Genomic DNA, 26,697 nt, shown 5'->3' on the forward strand with positions numbered 1-26,697 from the left:
GAGGAAGCTGTATCTGTGAGGTGTAGCTTTATGTAAGCGTAATAGTTTTGGCTTTAAAAACTGCTTTGCATACGGGAATGAGACATCTAAGTCTGTGTTTTCAATTAGGCTTTGAATGTGTTTCTTAAGCACCAAAACCTCATTCTTGCTTTACCGTTTCCATCCCATTACTCCAGCAGTAAATAGCAAACCACTTTGAAATTCTGGCAGTTCAAACATATTTTCTGATTCCTAGGGTTTTTTTCCATTAAAAAAAATCTGTTGGACAGACAGTGCCCTTTCAATACATGTAGCAGTATTCTGCTGGTTAAATATTTTATTTGATCTATTACTATTCTTCTTGCTAAAGTATAGACACTTTTGATTTGTTGGTTTGTTTTCATTGTGGGCATATGTAGGAGCAGGGCTATGCATAATTTTCTTACACTGATTATGAGAAGCAATACCTAGCAAAAGAGCGAAGACCTCTGAAATACTAAAAAGCAAAGCAAAATGTGCTGCTCCATAATGCTTAAAGCACTTTCTGGGTGATTTACAATTTAATTATGTAGGCTAGTCATGGTCCTTCCAGTGAACTGAGCATTTGATTTACCAACCTTAGAAAGATGGAAAGTTAAGTCAATCTTGAGCTGGCTCGCTAAGCCCATTGGGATTGAAATCAGTTCTTGAGCAGAGTCTTGATTGCAGTACTGCAATTTAACCAATTCTCCACAAGGCTCCTCAATACCACACTCTTCATTACTACATTCTTCTCGTATGTTTGGAGGCATTGCTCATTTATCTACATGAATCAAAAACCTGTTATTAGAGGCACTGAATTCTGTGCCCCATGCCAGTTTTTGCTTTTGTGCAGAGATATAAAAGAATATGCATAATGTAACATAATGACTGTTTAAACCCCTTCCAGTTTCTGCTTTTGTGCAGAGATATAAAAGAATATGCATAATGTAACATAATGACTGTTTAAACCCCTTTCATTCATTTGTAGCCTTGCCTTTGTTTCAGGTTGGAGAAGATCTGCGTCAGGATATGTTGGCATTGCAAATGATAAAAATTATGGATAAGGTCTGGTTACAGGAAGGACTTGACCTGCGGATGGTTATCTTCAAGTGCCTTTCAACTGGCAAAGACAGAGGTATAAAGAAATGGTAGTATCTATTAGAGATGCGCTCAAGGAAAATGTCTGTATTTGCTTCATAACGGATTCTTTTTCTGGCGCCTCTTTTGTTTTCTTGTTTTTTGTGTACTGGTCCTTCAGTTAACCTTCAGAGGGGTTGGCTCTTTGGAATTTTTTTCTTCCCACCTCCCAATTTTTTTTTCTGGCACTAGTAATCTCTGAAGATTTCCTGTGAACTATTATAAAAAAGCAGGAGTCAAGGCTAAAGAGAATCTACCTCAAAAGCAGAAAACCACCAAAACCACAACCAAACCAAGACACCGTCCCAAAACTGACATATTCAATATGTTAAGATGAAGCATAATATCTGTTTTTGTTTAATATCTGACACATTCCCTATTTGAGGTCTATATATTAGTTACATTAGTATTAATTTTAGTCAGTTACTGAGCTGATTTAAAGATCAAATGGTATTTGCCTTTTTGTTTCTTAAACTGCATTTTAACTGTTTCATGGTGTTTAAGTGGTGCCTCGCTTAACGAGTGCCTCGCTGAGCGATGAAATCGCTTAACAAGGCACTCTGGGCCATCGCTGGAGCATTCGCTCAGCGATGGCCCCTATGGCGTTTTTTCGCTGTGCGATTTTCGCACAACGAAGCCGGGGAGAACAGCTGATCGGCGGTTCCAAAATGGCCGCCGGAAGGTCCGCGCCGCATTTTCGCGCCCTGCCCTCGCTTACCGAGGGCGCGAAAATGGCAGCGCTATGGCAGAACCTCGCTTAACGGTGAGTTTTCAAGCCATAGGAACGCATTGAACAAAGTTCAATGCGTTTCTATGGCTTTTTTAATTCCGTTTAGCGATGTTTCGCTATAGCGAAGGTTAATCCGGAACGGATTAACCTCGCTATGCGAGGCACCACTGTATTTCTTAGCAAGTAGTTTGGTTGCATAGAAATACTTAATTAAAATGTCTGAATATAGCCTTAATGAAACACATGATAAAAATAGAATTGGCATCAAATACAGATAAGATATAGGGGTTTTTTTTAACAAGAAGGTGTTAAGTATTTTTGTGTGTGGAATTATAGGAATGGTAGAGCTTGTTCCAGCTTCAGATACACTTCGGAAAATTCAAGTGGAATATGGAGTGACAGGGTCCTTTAAAGACAAGCCACTTGCAGAATGGCTAAGAAAATACAATCCTACGGAAGAAGAATATGAAAAGGTAAATCTTGTGTGGCTTCAGAACATGAACTGGTTACTACATGGCACTGACAGTATTTGCACTATTATTGAAAAGAGTGTATAGTTCAATATTAAAATACTTGTTTTGCATGCAGAAGATTCCAGGAAGCAGAACTGAGAAATTTCTGCACACTAGATTGTAGAGGACTTTTCCCAATGAAAGTAAACAGTACTGACTAAGATAGAGCAATGATTTGACTTGATATACAGCAGCTTCAAATGTGTTTGAGTATCTTTCAAAAAGATGCTGTCAGTAGGCTTAATTTGTCATACTAAATATTTTATCATTGCATTTAGTGAGAAATTAATACCTCACATATTTAAAAAATATACTGCAGCAAGCAAGATTAACCTACATTTTTTTCTAAAGATAAAAAAATTTGTTATTTCTAAAATAAATTCTTCTTTAGTTTAATTTTGATAAGAATATTTTGTTATTTCCTAATGCTTAAATGTAACATTTTGCACATCGTGCTTATTTATTAGCCTGTAGAAGGCTTCCATTTAAAGCATGAGCACAATGAACGTTATTTTCCTTTCTCCATTCTTTCTTCAGAATAGTATATTCCTTTCTCCATGCTTTCTTCAAATTTCTTTTTAAAAACTACCTGATTATAATACCATATTAGCTTCCTTTTCAAAATGATTGAAAACAAAAACATTTCTTCATATTCTTATTATTTTTCATGAATGACTAAGTTCTGTTACAAGATCTTATTTCTGTATGTTAAACCAAGGTGATATTCTCCAAGCTATAGACCAACTCTATATGTATTTCTGCTTATTTTAGGCTTCTGAAAACTTCATCTATTCATGTGCAGGATGTTGTGTAGCCACCTATGTCCTTGGTATCTGTGACCGCCACAATGACAACATAATGCTTCGAAGTACAGGGCACATGTTCCATATTGATTTTGGAAAGTTTTTGGGCCATGCACAGATGTTTGGGAGCTTTAAGAGGTATGCTGTCAAAGCATAAGAAAATAACGTGCAAGGACAATTTCTCCCTTTAGTATTTCAGAAGTGACCCAGCTAACTGGGTCAATTCCAGCTATCATTATGAAAAGTGATTTTGAAAAGTTTTCTGTAGCAACATTGTACTGCTACAATAGACTTTAAGTCTATTTTTAAATAGTGTTGCATATGAAAATTTGAGACTGCAAAGCAAATGCTATTTTTGGGGGGAAATGTAGTTCAGCATTGAACAACTAATGTTCCTCCAGATGTAGGACTGTCATTCCTAGGAGCCAGAGCCCACATAGCTGGCGGAGATTAGTGTCTCACAATAACTGGATAGACATATGTTGTCCATTCCTGATGCAGCTGAAGTATGTGGGCAGCCTCATCTACCCTTGTGTCCCACAGATATGTTGTACTACAGCATCCCCAATGAAGGCTGAGGAAGTATGCCATCTGGTGGGCAGTATTATTGACCTAGTGCTATATGAAAGAAGGAAAAGTTGATTTTGAGATGGTGTTTGTGCGTTGTTGACTCCCCATTTGCTACAGCTGACATTTTGATGCCTTTTCTGAAAAATGGGGAAGCTTCCTAGGTTGGTCCCAAGCAATCAGGAATTACTTGGATGGCGTGGGTAACATGCCACTGCATGGCTAGATTTGATTATGTGATAATAACACAAAGTGAGGGTGATGTTCCAACAAATCAAAAGTGTCTATACTTTAGCAATGGACAATACTTTTGCATTGTCAGTAAAATGTTGTGTCAAAAATTGCTTCTGACTTATGGTGGCCCTGTTAATAGCCAATGTCCTGTTCAATATTTACATAGGTGTGATACTTCTAGAGCAGAAACTTAAACTGTAGTCCCATTGGCTTGACTATTGTTATACATTGTCTAGTGCTTTTCCTTTCCTTCTTTGAACAAAAAAAAATCTAATGAAGTTCTGTGATGAGATTGTTTCTTTTTGGATGACTTCCTATTTTATGTGTGCACAAATGAGAGATAAATCATAAAGTGTGAATACAATAGATTACAGAGACTCTAAAGTAGATAAAATGTCCTCATATTTGAATACTAATTCTCAGTACTTGTAAATTCATATTTCTTTTTAAAAAGGGACCGGGCTCCTTTTGTGCTGACGTCGGATATGGCCTATGTTATCAATGGTGGTGAAAAGCCTACTATTCGCTTCCAGTTGTTTGTTGATCTCTGCTGCCAGGCCTATAACTTGATAAGAAAACGAGCCAACCTTTTCCTCAATCTGCTGTCACTGGTAAAAGTTCTGTGTTGTCATATGTGTTAAATGAGACTACATTTAAAAAATGGCCAGCTGTCATGTATAATGAATAAAGAAAACTGTTATCTTCAAGCATGGGAATGACATATTAAACTTAAAATGATGGTGGTTTTTAAGTGTGTAATTTCTGGTTAAGATATAACACTGTTTTTATTATGGGTGCAAAATCTGTTTAATCTATAGATGCTTTCCTCTGGATTACCAGAACTTAATGGAATTCAAGACTTGAAATATGTCCAAGATGCTCTTCAGCCTCAAACCACAGATGCTGAAGCTACAATTTTCTTTACAAGGTATCACAGAAATATTTCCAGAGAAACATCATATGTGTATTGTGCCTAATAGTTCTAAAAAAGTAACTTGTGAAAACCACTGACTTTTCTGCAGGGAGGTGGGGGGAACAAAATCAAAATACAGATTTCAGATATTTTTCTGTTGTACGTACAGTATATGTAAGGCCAGGGATTTGAACCTTATCATGCAAAGTTTTTCAGACAGTTCTGCATGACTTCTGATTACCCAGTAATTCCCAACATTTTATTGTCAGAAGGTTCTTTTCTAGAGTGGGGACTTTCTTTGTGGCGAGGGAAATATTTCAAGGGATTTGTGGAATTGCTCATTCTCCCCTACTCTGTAACCAACTCTTGAGTCACTCAGTTATATTGTACTTAAGGTCTATTCCTCAGTTAGGAGGCCACAGGTGTGTAGCCTCAACCAGTTTATTAAATATCAATTTTTATGACAGATATTATGCTGCACATCCACAGTTCTTTGAGTTGCGTCATTAGGTGGATTGTGGACTTTGCCTCTGCTCAATTTGATTGATGAAAAGAGTCCATCATGGTTAACCTCCTAAAATAGTTCTTTGAAATTCGAACTGGGTAAGAGGGAGTTGGGGCTTCGTTGCAGCAAGATTGTTTGCGTTTAAGGAGGGCTCCTGAAACTGACTGAGACCACTTGGTTTTGAAACCCACCCCGAAACTTGGGGGGGGGGGAGGACTTTTACTAGGAGAAGTGAAAGTCTGAAGTAACAGAATCCAACTGAGAAGGGAGGAGGGCCGGAGGATCCCTGGATTGGCCTCTCTTTGAAGTCGCATCTGGAAGCAGAAATCAGCTGGGCACCATCTTGGCACAAAGCTGTGAATGCCCCAACAAAAGAGAGCAGAAAAGTACAGAAGGATCTTGGAAACAATCTTGACTAGAACTTGAAATGAGTGGCTTGCTTTACATATGGAACGCTTAAGGACCTAAACAATGAAGAGAGTGGGTGCAATCCATCAGAGAAAGTGACTAGACCTATATGTGGCCAGACTGGTGAGCACTCTCTCCCTCCCACCCCCTTCATCTGAGGCTTGACTGGGAGAAACAAAAACAAGGAGAAAAGGGGAGGGAGAAAAACAACTTTGCTTCTATTACATCAATAAAACTCGCTTCTGCAGGACAATTTAACCATAAACTACTGATGGATTTAAATCTGTGAAACAACCAGAAATAGTATTGGGAAAAGCCCTTCTTCCTGTCAACCATTGCTAACAACGAAGCCTAGGAAGAGAGAGATTGAATTGTGGCCCAAGAGCTACCATTGTGAATAACCACTGTGGTTACTATCTGCTGGAAAAAAAAATCCAGATAACACTTCCAATCATGGAACAAGACATTGTCAAGAATATTGAAAACATTATGCTTAATGGACTACACCAGATAAAAGCAGAGCTGGAGCAGCTACATATTTGAACAAACTAAAGACGTAGGGACACAAATGGAATTTACAGTGAAGATAGAGAAAAATTCAGAAGTGTGACTGGAAATTAATTTCTTAAAAACACAAACAGGGGAAGGCAATGTTATTCTTAAACCCCAGAAGGTTTCAGAAGGAAAAGGTGAAGATACAGTGTAGCCGAGAGTAATTTGTTAATCCCTCTTACGGAGATGTCAGCAGCAGAAGTGTAGCAAATGGTGAACTTTGCTATAAACTTTGCTATGAAAGGGAGAAGACTCGAGATGATGGGACACATGCTGTGGCAGATGGGACAAAGGAGACAATACATGGAGTGGATAAAGCTCTTGAGAATGGATACATGGTCCCTAAAATGGAAAATGAAAGAGGACATGATAAGTGGGGTACAAAATATTAGTTAGAATACAGAGATAGAGTAGTGGAGATAAACGTTAAGTTTAAGAAGATATTTTGTGATGAAAGAATATATGATAAAATAAACACAACTAATAATTATAACATTGATATAACCATTATGCAATTGATATATACTTGGCAGAATAATATTTATAAAATGAGTAAGCTTAAAGATAAAAAGAAAGAGAAGGTCCAAGAAAATGGAAGATTAGTAATGATAAAAATATCTTGGAAAATTGTTACAATGTTTTTTTCTTTTTGTATGATTTCTATTTTTAATATAATTGTATAAGTGGATGCAAGAATACTTTTTGCTTTCTGGAATTTTACCCTTTCCTATCCTTCCCCCCCTTTACCTGGTCCTGCCTATCCCTGTGAAAACTAATAAAAAAACAATTTAAAAAATTCTAACTGGGTGAGAACTCACCATTTTTCCTCTTACATTGGAGCTGTTCTGCACATTAATAGCACAGAAACAGAATCTGATTGGTGCTTCCCTCAATTTTTAGGTTGATTGAATCCAGTTTGGGAAGTGTTGCTACAAAGTTCAATTTTTTCATCCACAATCTTGCACAGCTGCGTTTTTCCGGCTTGCCTTCCAATGATGAGCCCATCCTTTCTTTTTCTCCTAAAACATACTCACTTAAACAAGATGGTCGTATCAGAGAAGCATCTGTCTTTACATACCATAAGAGATACAACCCAGATAAATATTACGTAAGTGAATTATAATTGGATTAATTATGTTTTCTGCAGCTCTAACCATCTTCTCTGTTATGATTCACTTTAATCAGCACCTTTTCAATTCCTCCTTTCCCCATTTGGTGTCTCAGGAATCCCAAATTTAGTTTTTGTCTTTTCATTTTAGAGCAGCTTGTTGATTTCTGAGTCAGCGTATTGTGGTTCATGTTATGAATGCAGTAGCCATATGTATGGTGCATATCTGGCTTAGAAAACCGTCTCATGAGTTAGAAATGTGTGAATTCTTGGAAATGGAGCAAACTCGGTTTTGGCCTTTATTTTTGTTTCTGACTGATGTAACACAGAATAAATAATGTTGCAGTTAAAATTTTTGAAACCATGGTGCTTATATTCTGAGATACAGTGACCAGTAATCTCTTCATTAGATGATAGGAACTGGATATAGTACAGATCTGACTTTGTTGTTGTTGTTGTTGTTGTAAGTTGCTGAAGAACATGTTTTCTGATCCAACAGATCTATGTTGTCAGAGTTCTAAGAGAAGGGCAAAATGAGCCCTCTTTCATTTTTCGGACATTTGATGAATTCCAAGAACTCCACAACAAGCTTGGTATTCTGTTTCCTCTTTGGAAATTACCAGGGTAAGTTCTCCGAAACTGTTCTGCTAAAAGCATGTAGATATGAAGTTTTCAAATTGAATCTCCTGAATTTTCTTTGGGTTCTACAACTGAAAAAGTGGTTTTGCTTATAGAACCACCCTGTCCCTGTTGCAGGTCTCTCCTAACCTTCCCAACACTCCCAAAATCTGGTTTGGAGAGTTGGGAAACGCTCTGGATTGAGGCCAGTACATTTTCTCTCAGCATGGACAGGATGCTTTGCTGTGCTAAGTATTCTGTACTGTGCAGTTTGGCAATAGCTGTTTTCTATGATTGGACCTGGCTTCCTGAACTGTAAATATAGTCTTTCATGAAACATGTTTATCTAGGTATGCTGCATTGTAAGTTCAGTGCAAGGAACTGTCCTGAGAGTGTGCCCTTGATAGGAACTAGCTCTGAAGGAAGTCAATGTCCAGTTGTCCTTTTAAGTAGGAAGCAATTTACAATAATGAACTGTGGAATTTAACATGCACACATGTAAATCAATCAACAGGATTCTGGTTAAACACTTAAGAAGAGATCACAGAAAATGTTCCTCACCAATTGAAGCATATGTATTGCCAAGTTATCTTACACTTGCATATTCTTTATACAGTAGGAGATACCGGTCAGTTCTCAGCATGTTTGGCAGTATCCCTTCAACTCTGTTGTAAAACCTTCTCTTGGATTATATGATCCTCGTATTACTATGTTTTATGTTGAAAGTACTGATCTTTTGCCTCAATGATTAGTAAATATTATGTGTTGCTACTAATATTCCTGCATGTGCCCATTATATTTTTATTGCAGCTTTCCCAATAAGATGGTTTTGGGAAGAACTCACATAAAGGATGTAGCAGCTAAGAGGAAAGTCGAGCTGAACAGTTACATACAAAGTTTAATGAATGCATCAACAGATGTATCAGAGGTGATTCTACAAAGTACATCAATGTATTTACTTCATGTCTATGTTGGGTACTCTAAACTTATGATAACAGTTGTGTGTTTTTTGTTCCAATTTCAGTGTGATCTTGTCTATACTTTCTTCCATCCTTTACTTCGTGATGAAAAAGCTGAAGGAATTGATGGAATAGCTAAGAATACAGGTGAGACTACTTTTTAAAAGAATTAGATCAGGATGTATAATCAAATTCTATTAAGAACCAAAAAAGGGAGAAAAATATTTAAATATTGATTTTATTTGTTCTATTTTTTTCTGAATAAATGTTTGCCTTAAAACATATGCATATTAGATTTTTTTTGACAAGTTAAAGAAATTTCCTTCCTTCCCTCCTCCTTTGTTTTTAACACTTGCCTTTCTGTTTACCGTTATTCAGTATCTTTTGTTTTGGTAAAAATTACAAATGTCACATTCCTCCCCTTTCAGAATATTTTAATTAATAAAACCAATGTAACAATTTTTTATTCCTAAGTCAGTATAAATAAATGCCCTCTTTCTCAGTCTGCAGGAAGGAGTTATGCAGAGTGAATTATTCTTTTTTGCTGTCTATGTGAGTCAATGATTGACTGAGAAGGAAGATTTTGCATATCTACTCCACATGCCTGGTTCCTCTGTCGGTGGTTTGTTCTGCCTTAGCCCAGGACAGGTTTCTCTCACTTCTTTTCTGCTGAGCAGAACTTACCTTCACTCTTCATGTTATCCATTGTTGGAGTATATATTTATTAAATGTGCAGTAGAACTGCTGGCACAAAGAAAGAAACACCCATTCCTCTTTTGAAATTCTAAATGGGAGTGGGGGGGACCAGTTATTTTCTTTACTTTGTCCTTGTTTTCTTCCCTATTACATCTCATTCCCTTTCCCTCATCCAGGAAATCAACTGCAAAAATTGCTAAATCCACCAAAGAGTCATACAAACCACGGAGATCACCTCTCAGGCTCCTCTCTCTTTACATTCCTATGTGCTCCACCAGTTGCCCCCACAAAAATCTGCTCTTCCACTACTGGCTCAAATCCTTCAAGAAGCTAGACATCCAGCTTTTGTAAAATTCCCACATGTTCTTTACTGTCTGTGCCATTCAGAACTGTGGACAACTTCCATAAGGACAGCCACATACATATCTACTGCCACAAACACTGTGAAGGTTAAAATCAAGTCAAGGCACTGCCCTCCAGTTTGATTTCATCCCAAAGATTTCCTCAAAATTGATAATGACTAATGGCACATTTGCAGTTTCAGACATTCATATGTACCCATATTTTGATATTATTGCTGCTGCTGCTGTCGCAGCTACTACTACTTCTTCTTTCTGCTTACCATGGCTCCTAGGGTAAATCACAATAAAACTAAAATAATCAAGAACAAAGCAAAAACACCCCTATTTGTTTCTTTCCTGCCAAATTTTCTAGGAAAGAAAGCCACAACTTCCATACTGATCAGGTGGATCAAGGCTTGTATTTTGCTGGATTGAAACATCTTACCTACCTAAACCATGAAACATGGGACTCACCACCAGGTCCTTTCAGCAACCTGTGCTGTGTCCTATACTGAGGTTTCTATTTTTCTCTTATACAGATCTGTTTTTATTTTTCCTGGTTTTGTGCTTGCAAAGGGACTGAGCATGTGTATTTTTATGTAAAGCTTTCCTTCTTAGTTTACCATTGTTTCACCTGAACCATAAAAGGGAATAATCCTAGATGTCTCCTTCCTCATGGACCATAATGGACCATCAGGGTAAATCTGCTACACACTATTCTTGTCTCTTGTGTAATTTTAGGCTCTGAGGAACATTTTACAATTACAAAACACATGGTATGTAGTAGGGGAAGTTTAATGAAGGAGGGGAGAATTTGGTATTCTTTTGGCTTCAGTTTTATTTGTCCAGTTGGCTCATTCACTAGTTTGTTCTCTGATGGTAATGTCACACTAAATGAGAAACACTCTCTTGGCTTGTGTAGGGAAAATGTAATTTTACTTGTTTTTTCAGATGTAAGCCCTTCAAGTCCAACCTCAGGCAAAGTTGGAGGAGAAGTGAAATTGTCCATCTCCTATCGAAACAGCACTCTGTTTATCATGGTGATGCACATTAAAGATCTGGTAAGAATAAAACTGAATTTGCAAATTGGAAATTGTTTATAACACTTTCTCATTTTTTATATCAATAACAAAAATGAACTGGTACATCCATCAAAACTGTAAGGCAAGAAGAGACTTTGGTTCCAGGATGTAAAAATTGTAGTGTGCATTTATTCCAAATTAAAAGCCTGACATGTTTTGGCTTAGCCTTTTCTGCCTTCTTCAAAGGCATGAATATTGCATTTTGTTAGCTATATTTAGAGACACCTTTTGAATATTAGGTCTAAATTCAGTTCCTTATTCATTCAAAAGCCTGATGGGTTTTGTCGGAAAAGGCTAAGCGGAAATGTGTTGGGGTCTTAATCTGGAATAAAGTACACAGTATAATTTTTATATCCTGGGACCAGTGTTGTTCTTCGTCAGACACTTGCAGGGATTAAAGGACTTAATTTAAATAAGAGCTCCAATAGTTTCTCTCTCTCTCTCTCTCTCTTTGTTTCTTCGGACGGTTCCATTTGGGTTTTTTTAAACAAAAGATGTGTTGCTGTTCTTAGGTTACAGATGATGGTGCAGACCCAAATCCATATGTGAAAACATACCTGCTTCCAGATGTACATAAAACATCTAAACGGAAGACCAAAATATCCCGAAAGACTAGAAATCCAACTTTCAATGAAATGGTAAGGAAGGGGGAGCATGGAAGACCATATTGCTACCCCACAAAAAATGATTTTTTACAATAATTGGTCTCTCTTTCTTCAACTGAAAAGGGCCCCTTCTTCCCTCTACTAGTGAAAAATATTTTTTAAAACTAATTAAAATAGAGGTTGAAGGGAATAGGGATACTAGGACCAGTTTGGCAAAGCTGTCTCCAAGCTTATACAGAGCTTAAGAAAACTTCTTAAGCCCTTAAAAAATGTGAGAAGTTTTCTTATACTATATTCTGTATGAGACTGAGAGCAACTTTGCCAGTTCAAAAAGAAAAAAAGAAAAAAAAGGGAAGGGTGCTGCAGGGTGGGGCCTAGACCTCTGTGGACTGCAGGCAGACTGCATGTTGCCTACCCTTGTTGTAAATTGAGTGCTTAATGACTTTGCCACATTGTATGAAAGGTTCATTCCTCAGTCGGGACCACATCTCACAATGCTCAGTTTGCAACTGTTCCCTCGCCCAAAGTGCTCTGAGCTGTTAAGGTTGTCTGTTGTACTTGGAGATGGTTAATTTGGATCACAGGAAATGATCCTCTTTCAATTCCCATCTGTCCCAGATCCCTTTCTTTGTAGTTACAGGGAGATATTTTTTTAAAATGGGGAGGCTGACTTCCATGCATAAATATACTGTACTCGTAATCTATTCATTATATGACAATGCATGAGTGAATTTTTTTCTGAAAAATATCTTCCAAGGAATGTATGTCAGTATGTAAAATAGCATACTGTATAAAAATCACAACTTACAGTGTCACGCCTCAACGGACTCACAATCTGCTTTGAGCACTCTTGCAGACTACACTTACATAACTGCATACTAACTGCGCACAGACTAAAAAGGAGTGGAAAGGAAACCTAAATAGAGAGGCGTGGCTCTCTTTGAAATCAGGCAAGGAAGGAACAATTGGTTGCTCCTGGATTGATTGACACTCAACCCTGAGCCAAAAATGGACCTCCCAGCCAGACCTCCTAAAGGCAGCATGCAATGTTGAAATAACTCCAACAATATTCATATTCAGTGTACCAAAGACCCTTAGTACCCCTTGGAAACCAGCTGTAGGTTCTCCTATCTCTCTAGAGCAGTTTTGAGAGTCCATGGGAAGTGGAGAATGAAGCACTTTTTGTCAGCAGAGGAACCTCGTTGATCCTGACCATAATACTTATTTTACCATATAAATTTTGCCCCTTACGTCAAGCATGTAAAATTATTGTCTTATTGCCCCCTCCTGCCCCTCCCTTATTTATGTGTAGGAAGATAGACAAATATACAGATATAGATTTTTGAGGTCTAGGGTTAGGGTCTAGGTCCATATATTCATAGTACAGATGGTCACAATGTATGTTGTGCTGTGTTGTCTGAAACTGTCAGCACAGGTGCCGCGTGGAGCCTCCCCCCATACCCAGGCTGACAGGCCCACTCACCATCCATCACATGCTGCCAGGGACCTTCTCTGGTGGTGTTCTAGTCCAGGCAGACACTCAGACTGCCCTTCCCTACCTCGTCCGGCAGCCAACCACTCACTGGCTGCACAGGGCAGATCCCCATTCCAACTCTTCATCAGAATGGTCGGCTGATGGAGGAGGTAGGGAAGGGCAGTCATGACAGCTTCATATAGTGTGGCACAACTTATGCCTTGCCCATCTCTAATTTATTGCTTACTGTAATGTCCCATAGCTTGATCAGATTTTTCTATTAATTTATTCAAGTGCATACAAATATTTCACACAATAATAATTTAGCCCTTGGAGGTTAAAAATCCATGCAGAAGGCTGCTGTTGTAACCCTGGGGTGCAGAATGAAGATGCACTCAAGCAGTCATAAATACTTGCCAGGTTCTTACAAATTACCCTGTGTATGTGTGGAACATAGTGATGTGTCAGTGTGTTGACACTGTCTTTGACCATCTTTCATCATTAAACTCTTGGCCTTTTAAATAACAGAGGGCAGTTCAAGAAGTGAGTGGAATTGCTTCTGAATGTTGTGTTGTTGTTTTAATAGCTTGTGTACAGTGGCTATAGCAAAGAGACTTTGAAGCAAAGGGAACTGCAGCTGAGTGTCCTCAGTGCTGAATCGCTACGTGAGAACTTCTTCCTGGGTGGTATCACTCTTCCCTTAAAGGATTTTAACTTGAACAAGGAGACTGTCAACTGGTACCGGCTTGCTGCTGTACCATATTTGTGAACCCGACAGCTTGCAAAAGCAAAAATGACAGAATTCAGTGATCTTGTGTTTGGTCACCTTTTCCTACTTGAAGATAAGACATACACTCTCGCATAAAGCACTGAAGCTCGCAGATTATGGTTGGACCAGCCTTCGCAAGATTTTAAATAGGACTTCTGGCATCCCATCTCTGCTAATGCTTCTATCCAAGCAGTGATGTAAATGAATTGTATAAATTGAAAACTTGTGGATAATCATATTCTAAACTATGCCTAGATGTTCCAAATGAAATCTGAAGGTTTTTTTTCATAAATTCAGTTCAGCCACATTTGAAGTGCTTGATTTGTTTTTCAACTCTGCTGTCATGAGAAACAGCACCATGTTGGGGAAAATCAAGGTTTAAAAAGACTGTTAGAAGGGAGGACTGAGTAGACAGCTGGAGAAAAGTGCTCATTGCATTTAGCTCTAAGACCTCTTTGAAGCTGTTTCAGAATGAGTGCCAATACTGGACATTATAAATAATGGTGCCTTATTTTTTCATTCACCTGCTACTTATACCTCGTATCTGATATTTAAAAGCATTTATCACTGCTAACAAGCTTTTTTAGCCAATCATTTAAAAAAGAATGTTTATTCAGCTTCCTCTATGTACTTCAAAATGTTTCACCTTGGATGCTTATCTGGCTTACTTTGACTCTTCCTGTATGTTCTTAAATAATAACTTCATGGATTGTATATATTATACAACATTCAAGTGATTTTTATGTCATGTTTGGCTACAGAGCACATACTTTTCTAGAAAGTAGATATTGTGGATTATGAATTATTTGCTAGGGATTTTGTGTTCAATTTCCAGGTCACATGCAACAGTCCCACACAAATCACTATGCCCATTAAGCTGAACAGGGATAACACATTTACTTTGAAGAGTAGATAGCTATAGTGTCGGTTGATGATTGAGAATATGTTGCACTATGGACATTGGGGGGAGGGGAAGAGATTGAGACACAGACAGCCTGAGCTAGATTAAAGTTATATAATTCCATGAGCACTAAGATTAATCCACCAAGCATCCAAATTTGCTTCAGTGGAAGCAAATTGACTTGAACTTGCTAAAATGGGTAGAAGTTGTCCTACACCAGCAATTACTAGATTATACCTTAAATCCACTGATTTAACGTTCTGACATTTTATATGTCTGGGACACTTGGGAATAGCTGTCTATAAATGTAATTTGCTAACTTCAATAAAAAATAAGATGATGTAGGAAGGGCATTTAAAAATTGCACAAAATGTTTAATGCTGAATTCCAAATATTTTGAATAAAGATGTCAGGAATACAGAGTTTTAGCTGCCCTTAAAATAATGCAATAATAGACAAGGATGTGGTAGATGATGACAATCGTTATTGCATAGCTAAATTAAAATGTCCTTCAAAGTATAAGGAATACCTTGCTGTCAAACACAGCACAACAAAGTGCAAGGGGAACATTGACATCACCTTCCTAAAATGTTCATGGTCCAACTGTATAGTAAAACCTTGGAATATTTCTCAGTGTTAAAACTGTCTTGTGGCCAATCGAAGCAATTTCCTTAGCTATAATATGTTCAGAATCTAAGTGATAGCCTATATAGCTAAATAGAATAAACTAATAAGATTGCATTTTCTGCTGACTTGGTGCTTTTTAAAATGCATTCCATTCCATTAAGAGAACCACAAGTCAATTTACACACAGAAGAGGCGGCTTCTGTTTTTGTCAAATGTTCCATTACCAGAAAGCAATATGTAGTGTTTTTGTTTTTTTGGTTGGTTACTAAAGCACAGTATTGTTACAGCACAACACCTTCAGTGATTTGCAGTTGCAGCTCTTGGCTAGATGTTGGTTAGAGTACGCCCTGGACTTTATGGCCGCATTTGCCAGTCTCCTAGATAAGCTCATGCCTGTGCCTTTACCTGCCTTCGCTACTTTTCAGATTAACTGCACAATGACTGAAGTTCCACAGGTAGATTCTTTTAAAACTTCCTTTAGTAATAACCATTTAAAACTTAAGAATGTTAATTTTGCATCTCCTTTGAGTTATTTATAGTGCAGTGATACACAAATTGATTGCTGACCAAGTTTAGAAAACATGTTCGGTGCAATTAAAACTGACACACGTCACAGAGGAGGGAATAAATGAGATAAAAAGTTAACACTCTACTAATTAGAATTTTTAAAGTATGGTCTCAAAGCATTTTTATATGTTAATAATCAAATAGAATCTTATGCAACATATGTGGACTGCAGCTAGAAATAAATTTGTGTCTATGTTTATTTTGACACTTCGAGGAATACATTTTGCTGTAAAAAAATCACTTCCACATTTTCTGTACTAAAATAACATGGCTATGACTTTGCACTGAATTTTTAAAATATTACTGCCTTTTTATGACTTACATATGTATATGAAAGCATGAGTGATCTTTGATATTTCTCTTTTTAAAATGGTATTAAAATCTTAGTATCTTGCCTTAAGCCTGACTGATCTTTCTAAGATACTATACAATGCAGCTTTCAGACGGAAGAAATCCCATTTCTGGTATTTACATAATATGGTCATAGTCTAATGCAGAGTTAAGTATGCTTAGGTCTGCTGGTATCAGTGGGCTTAGGTTTTCTATTTGACTGTAGTCTATGCATGTTATATGGAGGAAAATTATTTAGGCAATAATATACCATTCTCATAATCCATAGGAATTTGTCCTTCTATGCTTTGTATTCTTATACTGTGACTAAAATTAAAAGTTTATACATTATGAAATGCATTGGGAGCAAATGTAGACATTTGCCTTTAATTGTCTATTTATCTGTAAGAACCAAATATTTCAGTTACATTACACTGATAGCTAATAAAAGATGTACAGTGTTTCTATCAGTATCATAGCCCATAATATATGGGTTAAATGTGACTCCATAACTGTCCAAACAATTATATTAAACACTATTCTAAAATACAGTAATTTGTTGCCTCTTTTCATTCAAATGTACTGTGATGTCTGTGCAGAAGTTAAAAACCAGAATGCTGATTATAGAAATGATGTTAGGTCTTTTAAATTTCATCAAAATTATTCCATTGTCCATTGGTGTAGCAAAGTTTAAGTTCTCTGTCTTTTGATATTTGTCCTCATACTTGCTCTAAAAGTGTTCCAAAACATGTCTCCTAGATGTGCTGCAGCTGACTGGAAATAATAGGATGCAGTCCAACACATCTGGAAGACTGCTATACATCCCAGACTCCTGATGATTAATTATGCTTTTTCCATCGAAAGCATTATTTTTACCTACTACCATGCTCTTCTGCCATGTACTTGATGCATTGTAGTGGAGAACTATTAGAAGTGCCCATAATTTGTGATACCGAGACTGAAGTCCTGTTCCTTTTCATGTAATATAAAGCTACACCAACATAAGTGTGACAAACATTGCACTCAGGCAATCCAGACTGCACAATCATGAAATTACCCATCCACCTCTGGCAGTGTACTTCTAGAAGAGAAGCTTGCTGTTTTAACTTGCTGTTTTGTGGTTAATCACTCCTGCTTTTACTTCTCCACTGACCTCAACCTAAAAGGCCAGGAACATCTCTTCATGCATTCTTGCTGTAACCTCCCCTTCCACAAACAACCCCAGAGGGTATCACCTTCCTGTCTCCTTGCATGCTGTGCTTACCTGCTTTCCAGTCTCAGAGATCCACCAGCACTGCCATCCTTCAAGCCCAAGTTCCATAGCTATCTCTTGTGGCAAAAAGAGGTGCAGGAAGAAAGATTTATAACCCGACACACAGCCCTCTCCCTATCACCACAGACTGCTGCTTGTAGGGCATAAGTTTGGGTGAGAATGTGCGCAGCGGCTAGGGCACCCATCCTTACCCAGCCTCCCTCTCTTCTAGCCATTGCCTAGGACAGGTCATAGCCATTGCCGTGAGGGTAAATGGGTTATGGCCCCAAGTCAGAAACCAACGCTCCAAAGGGAGCACCCTTGCCTCTACTCCCACTGAAAGCACCCCTGCTTTTCTGTTTGCATGCCTGCAGAAGTGACCTGAAAACTATACAGTACTTTTATCCTGCTTCACTTTCCCTTCACCTTGCTACAGCTTCACATTGTGCACAGTCCAGCGCAACAGGAGTTCCTGAAATTCCAGTATTCAAATGTGCATTTTCACTTACATTTTAACGGTGCATATCTACCTATTTTGTCTATGAAACATGTAATGGGACAGTAATCCTTATACAAGCACATTTTCCCTCCTTGCTCTGGATCTGGGTACCGTTATTCAACACATACCCTTCTTGAGTAGCTTGGATAACATTAACTTAACAAAGCGTACGCTTGGATAACATTAACTTAACAAAGCGTACAGCTTTGCTCGCAGACGTTGGATGAGCTTATGGAAAGGAACCACAAGAATGTCTTGCTACTTTGCCTTTTCTTTAAAGGTTAAAAAAAAAAAAGGAAAATTGAAGCAAGTCCATTAAACATCTGAGTGTTTCTTAGCAACACAACAGGCTTAGGAAGGTCTGACTCTGATGGCAAGGTAGGATGACAGTTGAGACATACACTCGGTTTCCAGGAACTGCACTTCATGGGCTGGGGCTTCCAGTGCCAGAGGCCAACTATTAGTTTGTCTGCTGGTGACCTTTTCAATGCCTTTTGCACATTTTTAAATATATATATAAATGTTTATATATTATAAATTATATCTATGTAATGGTTATAATAGTTGACATGAGTTGCTGTTATTTTGTGAACAGCGTGTTCCTTCCACCACCAACCTCCTTTCAATTGCAAATTGCGTAGTCTGAAAAGACGAGTGTTTTGGATGTTTCTTTAAAAATTCCAAGAGCAAACAAGGGTCACTATTAGTCTATTCAACCGATGCAGCGGGGGCGGAAAATCGAGGCGGAGGAAGTCACGACAACTCTAATGAACGGAAGGCAAGGCAAGCCGCGACTTCCGTGCTCAGAGAAACAATCGGTTTTATAGTCTCGCTATTTCGGGGCTAAAGCAGGTTCGGGTTTACACGACTGTCGTCAAGCCGAAGCTTTAAAAATAAGCCACCTCTGCCTTTTTTTTATTGAGTAAATACAACAACTAATAGGCTCCAAGGTATAACTGTAGCCGCCCACGCGTTATCGTGACAGTGAGCGGCAACCCACAACCTACACACAGTACGAGGATATGCAGACGAAACAAAGGCGACTAACAAAAAACAAAAGGTTTCGTCAGGATACCCTGGCACGGGCTAATAGGGCTGCTTCTCCGAAAACTCCAGCATAAAAGGTGGACACGCCTAAGAAAAACGCTCTTGTCAATCAGAGAAACGGCAAAACCCATCGAAGTCTCTCAGCCTCGGGGGCAAAAATGAGTCCCCCTGGTCAGCATCGAGCCCCAGTCGCTTAATGGGCGACCACCCTGGCAGGAACGCGACTCCTCGAGCCCTGCTTGCAAGCCTTCCAAGAAGATGGAGGCCCACGGCTATTATATGGGCTCCTGATCGGCAGCAGGGGTCTTAGATCCAGGGACGAGGAAAGGGGAAATTGCACTCCAGGCCGCAATCAGGAAAAAGCCGACTCCATGGAGCCGCCGCCGCCCTCCCCCGCCCCCCCCCCCGCTGCTCCAGTCCCACGTGCAGAAGTGAGCAGGCACCATTTCCGCCCCCTCTCTATGGTTTCAAGCAGGGGGAAGATTTCCCTCCCAACAGGAAACTCGAGGAGGGCGTGGAAGGAACGCGTCGACGTCACTTCCGACGAGAGAAAGCGTTGATCTGGCCTGCTGCCTGGCCTCGCTCTTCCTTTCGCCGCCATCATGGGCCGCATGCACGCTCCCGGGTGAGGGCTCCGTGGAAGAGGCGGCGGCGGGACGGGAATCCCAGGGACGAGCAGGGGGTGGAGGACGGGGACGGGCAGGGAGCCTCTCGGGGGTGGCAGTTCCGCGCGGTGACCCCCCGGGACCCTTTGCTGGGCCCTGGTTACGTCCCGCGGCTCTTCTCGCCCAGGAGGCCGCGTTGGCGAGGCGGGCAGAAGCCTCACTCTCCTGGCCTTTTCCTCACTCCTTTGGCGTCGTCCTTGTGTGTGTGTGTGTGTGGGGGGGGTGTCGGTGGTGAGGGGGGATATTGGCCTTCCTTCCCGACTTGTTTCTTGGCCTTCGGAGCCGTTGCCCGTCTTCTGCCCCCCCCCTCCCGGCCACCCGCCCAGGCGCCTCGGAAGCGCCGCTTTAGATCCTGGCCGCCTGTTTTAGAGGCGCTTCTCCTGCGGAAAGTGGCCGGGGTGGGTGGGTGAAATGGCTGGGCAGGAACGGCCCTCTCTTTTACCTTGTTAAGACCTTTTTCATGAGGTTTTGTGGTTTTAATCAAACCAGAAACTGAGATTTTTAGCCCTAGTGGTGTGTGTGTGTTTTAAGTAGACTGAGCTTATTTTTTTAAAATCAGTCTTATTGAGATAGGCTGATGGTTTATCTGATTATTAGATTTTTAACCCCCATTTGTATCCACCCAACCCCCCCCCCCAGAATTCATGAATAACAGTAAAATCAACAGAGTACAGTTCAACCATAGATAAAACAGATTACACGCACATCTATAGAGTAGAAAATAGCACACTAACCCAGTTAAAAGATTTCCTTGCATCCCCAAAGCTTAATTAACAAGTGTCTGCATACAAAAGGTCTTCACATTGGTCTGGTTTTATGAACAACAGGATTGTAGTAGGCCTTTAGAGTCTGGTACTAAATAATAAGATACAGGTTTCCTGCATTTTATGGCTATATGTCACAAAATTTTGTATTAATAGTTTTTTTTCTTTAACAGGAAGGGTCTGTCCCAATCAGCCTTGCCCTATAGGCGGAGTGTGCCTACAGTAAGTACTGACTTCACTTGTTTATAATCCTGTTAGGACTTTATGTGGGAAGTATTTAGTGATGTAGAGTTGAACAGTGCTCAGATGGAATTCCTTCTAGACAAAAATGTTTGTCACACACAGACAAAGGGATATAATCTGTATTTGATGAAATGGTATATGTAAGCAGATATTGCAGTAAAACTCTTTAACCATGTGGAGGGCCACAAACTTTGCTCAATTCATAATATATTGTATCTAACTTGTATTACTTGGGTTTGGAATCAAGCAGCTTAATTTGTCAGGCCATAATAAGCAGTTGATGAAATGACTATTGCAGACTTTCACTAATGTTGTCGTATGGGAACCAACTGGTATGTGCTGTTTTGTTTTACTAAGGACCCCCTTTTCAGAGGCCCTAATACTGTATAATTTAATTGCACCATTCAAAAAGGGGCTAAAAGGTTATAAAGCCATACACACTTCTGTTTGTTTGGATTTTGGATGAACAGATACACAGCTTTTTATGAAACTGACAACTCAACTAAATTTTTACAGTGGTTGAAACTTACTTCTGATGATGTCAAAGAGCAAATCTACAAGCTAGCAAAGAAGGGTTTAACTCCCTCCCAAATTGGTATGTATTTGGTAATTATAATCATGCTGATCAGTTTATCTGTTGATAAATTTAGTTATATCTAAGCTGGATAAAATGTTTATACTGTATTTCTAATTGTGTGGTCTGAAAGGTGATATTGGAGTGGTAGCTCTACTTTGTTTCTGAATTAAGTTCAAGATTCTCATTTAAATCTGTAAAGCATAGAACTGAACTCTTAGATACAAATTATGCTTAGTTAACAGCTAATTGAGTTCCTAGCAACTTAAATCTAAAACTGCATAATTTCTTTTATAGCTCCCTGGTTCCATCAGCACTGCTAAGCCTGCAGGGTTGTATATAACCTCAACCTGATTTGTTGCATGCAAATACTTAGTTAACATCCAGATTACTAGATGTATTGCTAAGTATGCGGAACACTATCCTAGTTAGATTGTTAACAGTTCTTCCAGCAAATAAGCATGTTCCATTGTTTTGGATAATCCTTCCTTGGATGAGCGTCCCTGAATATACTGCTGAGTTTTTAGATATATGCAATCCTCTTGTCTCTTTCAGGTGTAATACTAAGGGACTCCCATGGTGTGGCCCAAGTTCGTTTTGTGACTGGCAACAAAATTCTAAGGATCCTTAAATCCAAGGGACTTGCTCCTGATCTTCCAGAGGATCTTTACCACTTAATCAAGAAAGCTGTGGCTGTCCGTAAACATCTTGAAAGAAACCGCAAAGTAAGGAATTGGCTATATTTGTTCTCACTTTTGTGATAAAATAGGGCATGCCATTACTGTAAGGTGGGTTAAGCTACTTTACTTGTGCTTTATCAAAGGCCAGGAAGAATTATGTCTAAAAGTTAAATCATGCTCCCAAGTATTGGTATGGAGGGGCTGCACGGCACAATCCACCCCAGTTTTAAAGCAAGGCCTTAGAGTTGTTTTGCATTTCAGATATGGTACTCATAAACAGAAAGAAAGTATCGAATCGAAATTTTTTATTACGGTCATTGACCAGCAAAATTAAGATACATTATTTAAATTTGGGGACATAAAAACAATCTAAAACCACTAAAGCACCTAAGCACTAAAAACATCCATATACATATATATAAAACCACATTCATACATCTTACTAAATATCTCCTACTCCCTATCATAGGCCTTATCTATGGGCTGTTACAGCTCACATAGAATGCCAAAATTGTTACTTTGGAGCTCGTACAGCCCGTGTGAACATTACCAATTTATACACTAATTTACAGATTCTATAGCTGCGCTCTGGGTGGAACCTTTCCTTCATGGATTTTGATTGCAGCAGCACAGAATTTAGCTATTTTTGTCAGCATATCTGAATTTAGCCCAGTATATCTGTCAGGGCATCGCCCTGTCAACAAAAGTACAGGATATTATTTAACAAATGATGTTATGCTTTTGCAGCTATTTTCCAAAAACATCTCTGTAAAGATCTTTTTTGGGTTTTTTGTTTGTTTGTTTGTTATTGTAAGGATAAAGATGCCAAGTTCCGTCTCATTTTGATTGAGAGCAGAATTCACAGGCTGGCACGTTACTACAAGACCAAGAGAGTACTCCCACCTAATTGGAAGTAGTAAGTGCAATTTTTCTCTGTATTCTGGTGGGGACAGGTTGTATAAATTAGGCAACAATTGTCTGTTTCTATAGTACAATGTATGAGTTGGAAATCTCTGCCAGGTTGAGGAGTTGAATGCCAGTTTGGCTGACAGACGTTCCTACCCAAAAGAAATGCTGCCAACAAAACTAGCAGTATAATCCACCACTGAAAGAATGGTGGCGCTGCTCTGAACAGCTTTCCTAGCGTTTCTGTGACTTTTTAAAAGTTCGTTTTGGTTTTTCTTTTTTCCAACTTGCCTAGTCATCAAGTATTGATTGCCACCTTTATTTTAGTTTAGAAATTAGGGTGTGGGTTTTTTTTGCTTTAACTGGCTAAAGGAAGCCTGGAAGTCATTGAATTCTATCGGTATTCTTACAGTGTTTTGTAACTTGCCACAGCTAATTGGAATTAATTGCTGAGGTACTGGGCTAGATCTCAGATGTGCTATTGGGCATGTGACCAAACACACAACTAAGATGTCCCCTCGCACCTAAAGTGTGCATTAGTTGCAATTAACTGTGCAAGTTCTGTATACTGTGTGGGAACTCCAGTAGGATTCTGGCAATTACTTTCCAGTTTCTCACTGTAAATTAGGAAATACTTAATCCAAGGGAATAACCTGTTTCCCCCAAAATAAGACCTAACCTGAAAATAAGCCCTAGTATGATTTTTCAGGATGCTTGTAACATAATCCCTACCCCCAAAATAAGCCCCAGTTAAGTGAAACCCTGCCCTCCACCATTCTGCAGCAACCAGAAGAAGAGGACAGGACTGCATTTGAATAAATGTAGATGGTTGTATACATGAAAAAAAACCTTACCTTGAAAATAAGACTTAATGCAATTTTGAGGCAAAAATTAATATAAGACCCTGTCTTATTTTCAGGGAAACACGGTAGTTTCTTAATTGTCTACATCAAGCAATTATTTATTTATTTATTTATTTATTTATTTATTTATTTATTTATTTATTTATTTAATTTATATGCCGCCCACTCTACCCAGAGGTCTCTGGAAACACAAATGCTTTTAAGCTGAAAAAAGGTTGTGACCAGTTATTGATGACAAAATAAATTAAAATAAGTTGGATTAAAAATACAAAAGCTGTTGATGAACTGAGAAAGCTGTTGAGTATGTATTAACAAAGGAGGTATTTTAGGGAGGCTGTTGATGGGCATTGAAATTGTTAGATCTAAAATTTCCTGATTTTAAAATACATCTTCACAATTACGATATAAGAAAAATCCTGTTTAACACTCAAGTATTTCCAATATTCTAGTCTATTTACCTCTGAGAAGCCAATAAGATTTTAAATTAATTAATATATTGCCCATCTAGCAAATGTCTACCCTAGGTGGTGTACAATAGAAATGAAAACAAAATTTATATAAAACATAAATTATATAAACATTAACTACAGTAGTACCTTGGTTTATGAATTTAATGCATTCTCCAAAACATGTAATGCAGAAAATTTGTAAACAGAGACGCAGATTGCCATAGGAACAGGGGCGGCGCTATAAATGTCCAGGCACAGTGTATCCTGGGGAAACTTCCTTAGTACTGCAGAAAAAAACCCGTAAATCGAAGCATTGTTTTCTATGGATTTCCATTCATAAACTGAAAATTGCATTAACCGAGGCATTTGTAAACTGTTATGCTGTTATTTCATTAGAAATAAGGTATAGCTACAAAAACATTTTCTCAAGCCTCTTATTAGTATTTGTCTCTTCATAGTGCTGTGCTTTTGTACTGAAATAAAGTTACAGTTAGTATTAAACCAGCTAGTATGCCTACTGGCTTAGATTTTCTCCTTACTTCTTTGAGTCTTTAGTCCAGCGGTGGGTTGCTCACTGTGATGATGGCATTCCAAACATTCGCAGTTTCCACCAGAAAGGTTTTTACCTTAGTGTTGGCCAGTCCTTCCTTGGATGTCTGAGTGAGCTGCTGCAATTCACTTTAATTCCCAAGCCTTACTTTGATGGAGCTTCCTGACACAATGTCTTTTTTCCCCTTTTTTCTCTTTCAGTGAGTCATCTACAGCTTCAGCTCTGGTTGCATAAGAGCCCTTTTCACCAAGGGAATTGAATCATTTCCATTCTGTGCCCTGCCATACATGCTTCAGAAAAAACAGTATCATAGGTTTATTATTTAAGTTGGTAGAGTAAAATGTCACCTTGACTGTACCAATAAAAGCCTTTGGTTTTTTTCCTACCGGAGTTGTGAAATTGAGTTTTTTGGGGGGAAACTGTGTTGTACAAATGAAATACAGTACAAACTCAGCAGTGGTGCTTTATGTACAATGCAAGGTTGTGAATGTTCATTAAGTTGATATATATTTTGAATGTTACTTGGCGTTCTTCGGGTTTTTCCTCTAGCAGCTGCAACCTGATGTGCCTTTCTGAATACAAAGGGAAAATTGATTACCTGAGACAGTTCCTGCTCTTTTTTCATGTAGCAGGTAGCTTGTGTGCAAAAATGCAGAGCTAATTTGAGATGATACAGTGGGGTCTTGACTTGAGAACTTAATCCGTATTGGAAGGTGGTTCTCAAGTCAAAAAGTTCTCAAGTCAAATCTGCATTTCCCATAGGAATGCATTGAGAACCATTTGATCTGTATCTGCTCTTTTCCGTCCATAGAAACTAATGGGAAGCTGCTATTCTGCCTTCAACCACTAGAGGGGGATATTTTGTTTCTTTTTTTCTTAGGTCAAGAAAGGTTCAGGGAAGGCAGGGAAAATACAGTCCAGGCAGTACAGGACCAGGCAGTCTGAAGACTGTCTCCCAATCCACTCTCTAAACGCTGGGAGGAGTGAGGAAGCACACAGGCACCCTTTTCACTGGCCAACAGTTAACTGAAAGTTCACATTTTGCACTTTCCCTGCCTCCCACGTGGTTTTTTTTAGTTCTTAATTCAAATCTAAGTACTTAAGTCAAGTCAATATTTTCCTATGAGAGCGGTTCTTAAGTCAAAATGTTCTTAACTCAAGCCGTTCTTAAGTCAAGACCCCACTGTAATTGGTTGAAAGAACCATCTTTTGAGCTTAGAAAAGTAAGAACCCCTAACAGTTACGTAGGATGTAAGCATGCATACTTTCATGCCACTATGGTTGGGCATAATAAAAGAGCAGTGGGCAGTGCATCACTCCTGAGCTTCATGGGACCCCTGGGGCTCCCTAAATGCTTTTGGGCTGCCATTGACCATTTTCACATTCCAAAATGGAACAGAAAAGTGGCTGGTGTGGGTTGGTTGTACTCCCCAGGAGCTGTGGTAGAGTTAGAAAAGTTTCTTGCTTTTAATAAAGATAAAGTATTAGATGGACTGAGGGTTTTCAAGATCTATTTCAGAGCAAGCACAGACATACTGAGAATACGGACTTTGGAAAAACGGAATGTTCTGTTCTCTGTTCTTCAGCATTTACATAACAAAGCATTTATTAAATTCTGAATGAATGTCAGTCTTCATTTGAAAATCCAATTATACTTTGTTCTGCTTTAATCTGACAGGGAAAGTACCCCATGCCCGTTATTGTTGGTTGCTAAATCAATACAGTGGTGCCTCACAAGACGAGCACTTAGTTTTATGACGAAATCGC

General features: G+C 38.8%; 2 protein-coding genes and 1 non-coding gene across 4 annotated transcripts in view; all 3 read left to right on the forward strand.

Annotated features, from left to right (window-relative positions):
• Positions 1 to 16,989, forward strand: part of PIK3C2A (phosphatidylinositol-4-phosphate 3-kinase catalytic subunit type 2 alpha) — an 80,043-nt gene extending 63,054 nt beyond the window's left edge. For both annotated transcript variants that reach the window (XM_020802958.3, XM_078383874.1), the window contains exons 22-33: positions 1,006 to 1,135; positions 2,204 to 2,340; positions 3,151 to 3,320; positions 4,438 to 4,594; positions 4,802 to 4,911; positions 7,262 to 7,469; positions 7,969 to 8,093; positions 8,898 to 9,015; positions 9,112 to 9,193; positions 11,035 to 11,144; positions 11,678 to 11,803; positions 13,831 to 16,989. In XM_020802958.3, the coding sequence (XP_020658617.3) occupies positions 1,006 to 1,135; positions 2,204 to 2,340; positions 3,151 to 3,320; positions 4,438 to 4,594; positions 4,802 to 4,911; positions 7,262 to 7,469; positions 7,969 to 8,093; positions 8,898 to 9,015; positions 9,112 to 9,193; positions 11,035 to 11,144; positions 11,678 to 11,803; positions 13,831 to 14,013 (1,656 nt within the window). In that variant the 3' untranslated portion in view covers positions 14,014 to 16,989. The remainder of the gene's footprint in view (positions 1 to 1,005; positions 1,136 to 2,203; positions 2,341 to 3,150; positions 3,321 to 4,437; positions 4,595 to 4,801; positions 4,912 to 7,261; positions 7,470 to 7,968; positions 8,094 to 8,897; positions 9,016 to 9,111; positions 9,194 to 11,034; positions 11,145 to 11,677; positions 11,804 to 13,830) is intronic.
• A 2,752-nt stretch (positions 16,990 to 19,741) lies between these two features.
• RPS13 (ribosomal protein S13) lies at positions 19,742 to 25,315 on the forward strand. The gene is made up of 6 exons (XM_020802956.3): positions 19,742 to 19,861; positions 20,839 to 20,887; positions 21,425 to 21,503; positions 22,038 to 22,207; positions 22,978 to 23,078; positions 25,131 to 25,315. The coding sequence occupies exons 1-6, from the start codon at positions 19,839 to 19,841 to the stop codon at positions 25,162 to 25,164; spliced, it is 456 nt and encodes a 151-aa protein (XP_020658615.2). The 5' UTR covers positions 19,742 to 19,838; the 3' UTR covers positions 25,165 to 25,315.
• Positions 24,952 to 25,044, forward strand: LOC140703601 (small nucleolar RNA SNORD14). The gene has a single exon (XR_012082908.1). It is a non-coding gene; the product is annotated as a small nucleolar RNA SNORD14 (small nucleolar RNA).
• Positions 25,316 to 26,697: the final 1,382 nt, after the last annotated feature.

The sequence above is a fragment of the Pogona vitticeps genome, chromosome 1 (genome assembly GCF_051106095.1).
Source record: "Pogona vitticeps strain Pit_001003342236 chromosome 1, PviZW2.1, whole genome shotgun sequence".
NCBI lineage: Eukaryota > Metazoa > Chordata > Lepidosauria > Squamata > Agamidae > Pogona > Pogona vitticeps.

What these genes read in the sequence shown, in the direction of transcription:
- RPS13 (XM_020802956.3), top strand. Translation starts at nt 19,839, where the DNA reads ATGGGCCGCATGCACGCTCCCGG. An exon ending in ATAGGCGGAGTGTGCCTACA is followed by an intron (nt 20,888 to 21,424) that starts GTAAGTACTGAC and finishes AAATTTTTACAG; the next exon opens with TGGTTGAAACTTACTTCTGA. An exon ending in TTTAACTCCCTCCCAAATTG is followed by an intron (nt 21,504 to 22,037) that starts GTATGTATTTGG and finishes TGTCTCTTTCAG; the next exon opens with GTGTAATACTAAGGGACTCC.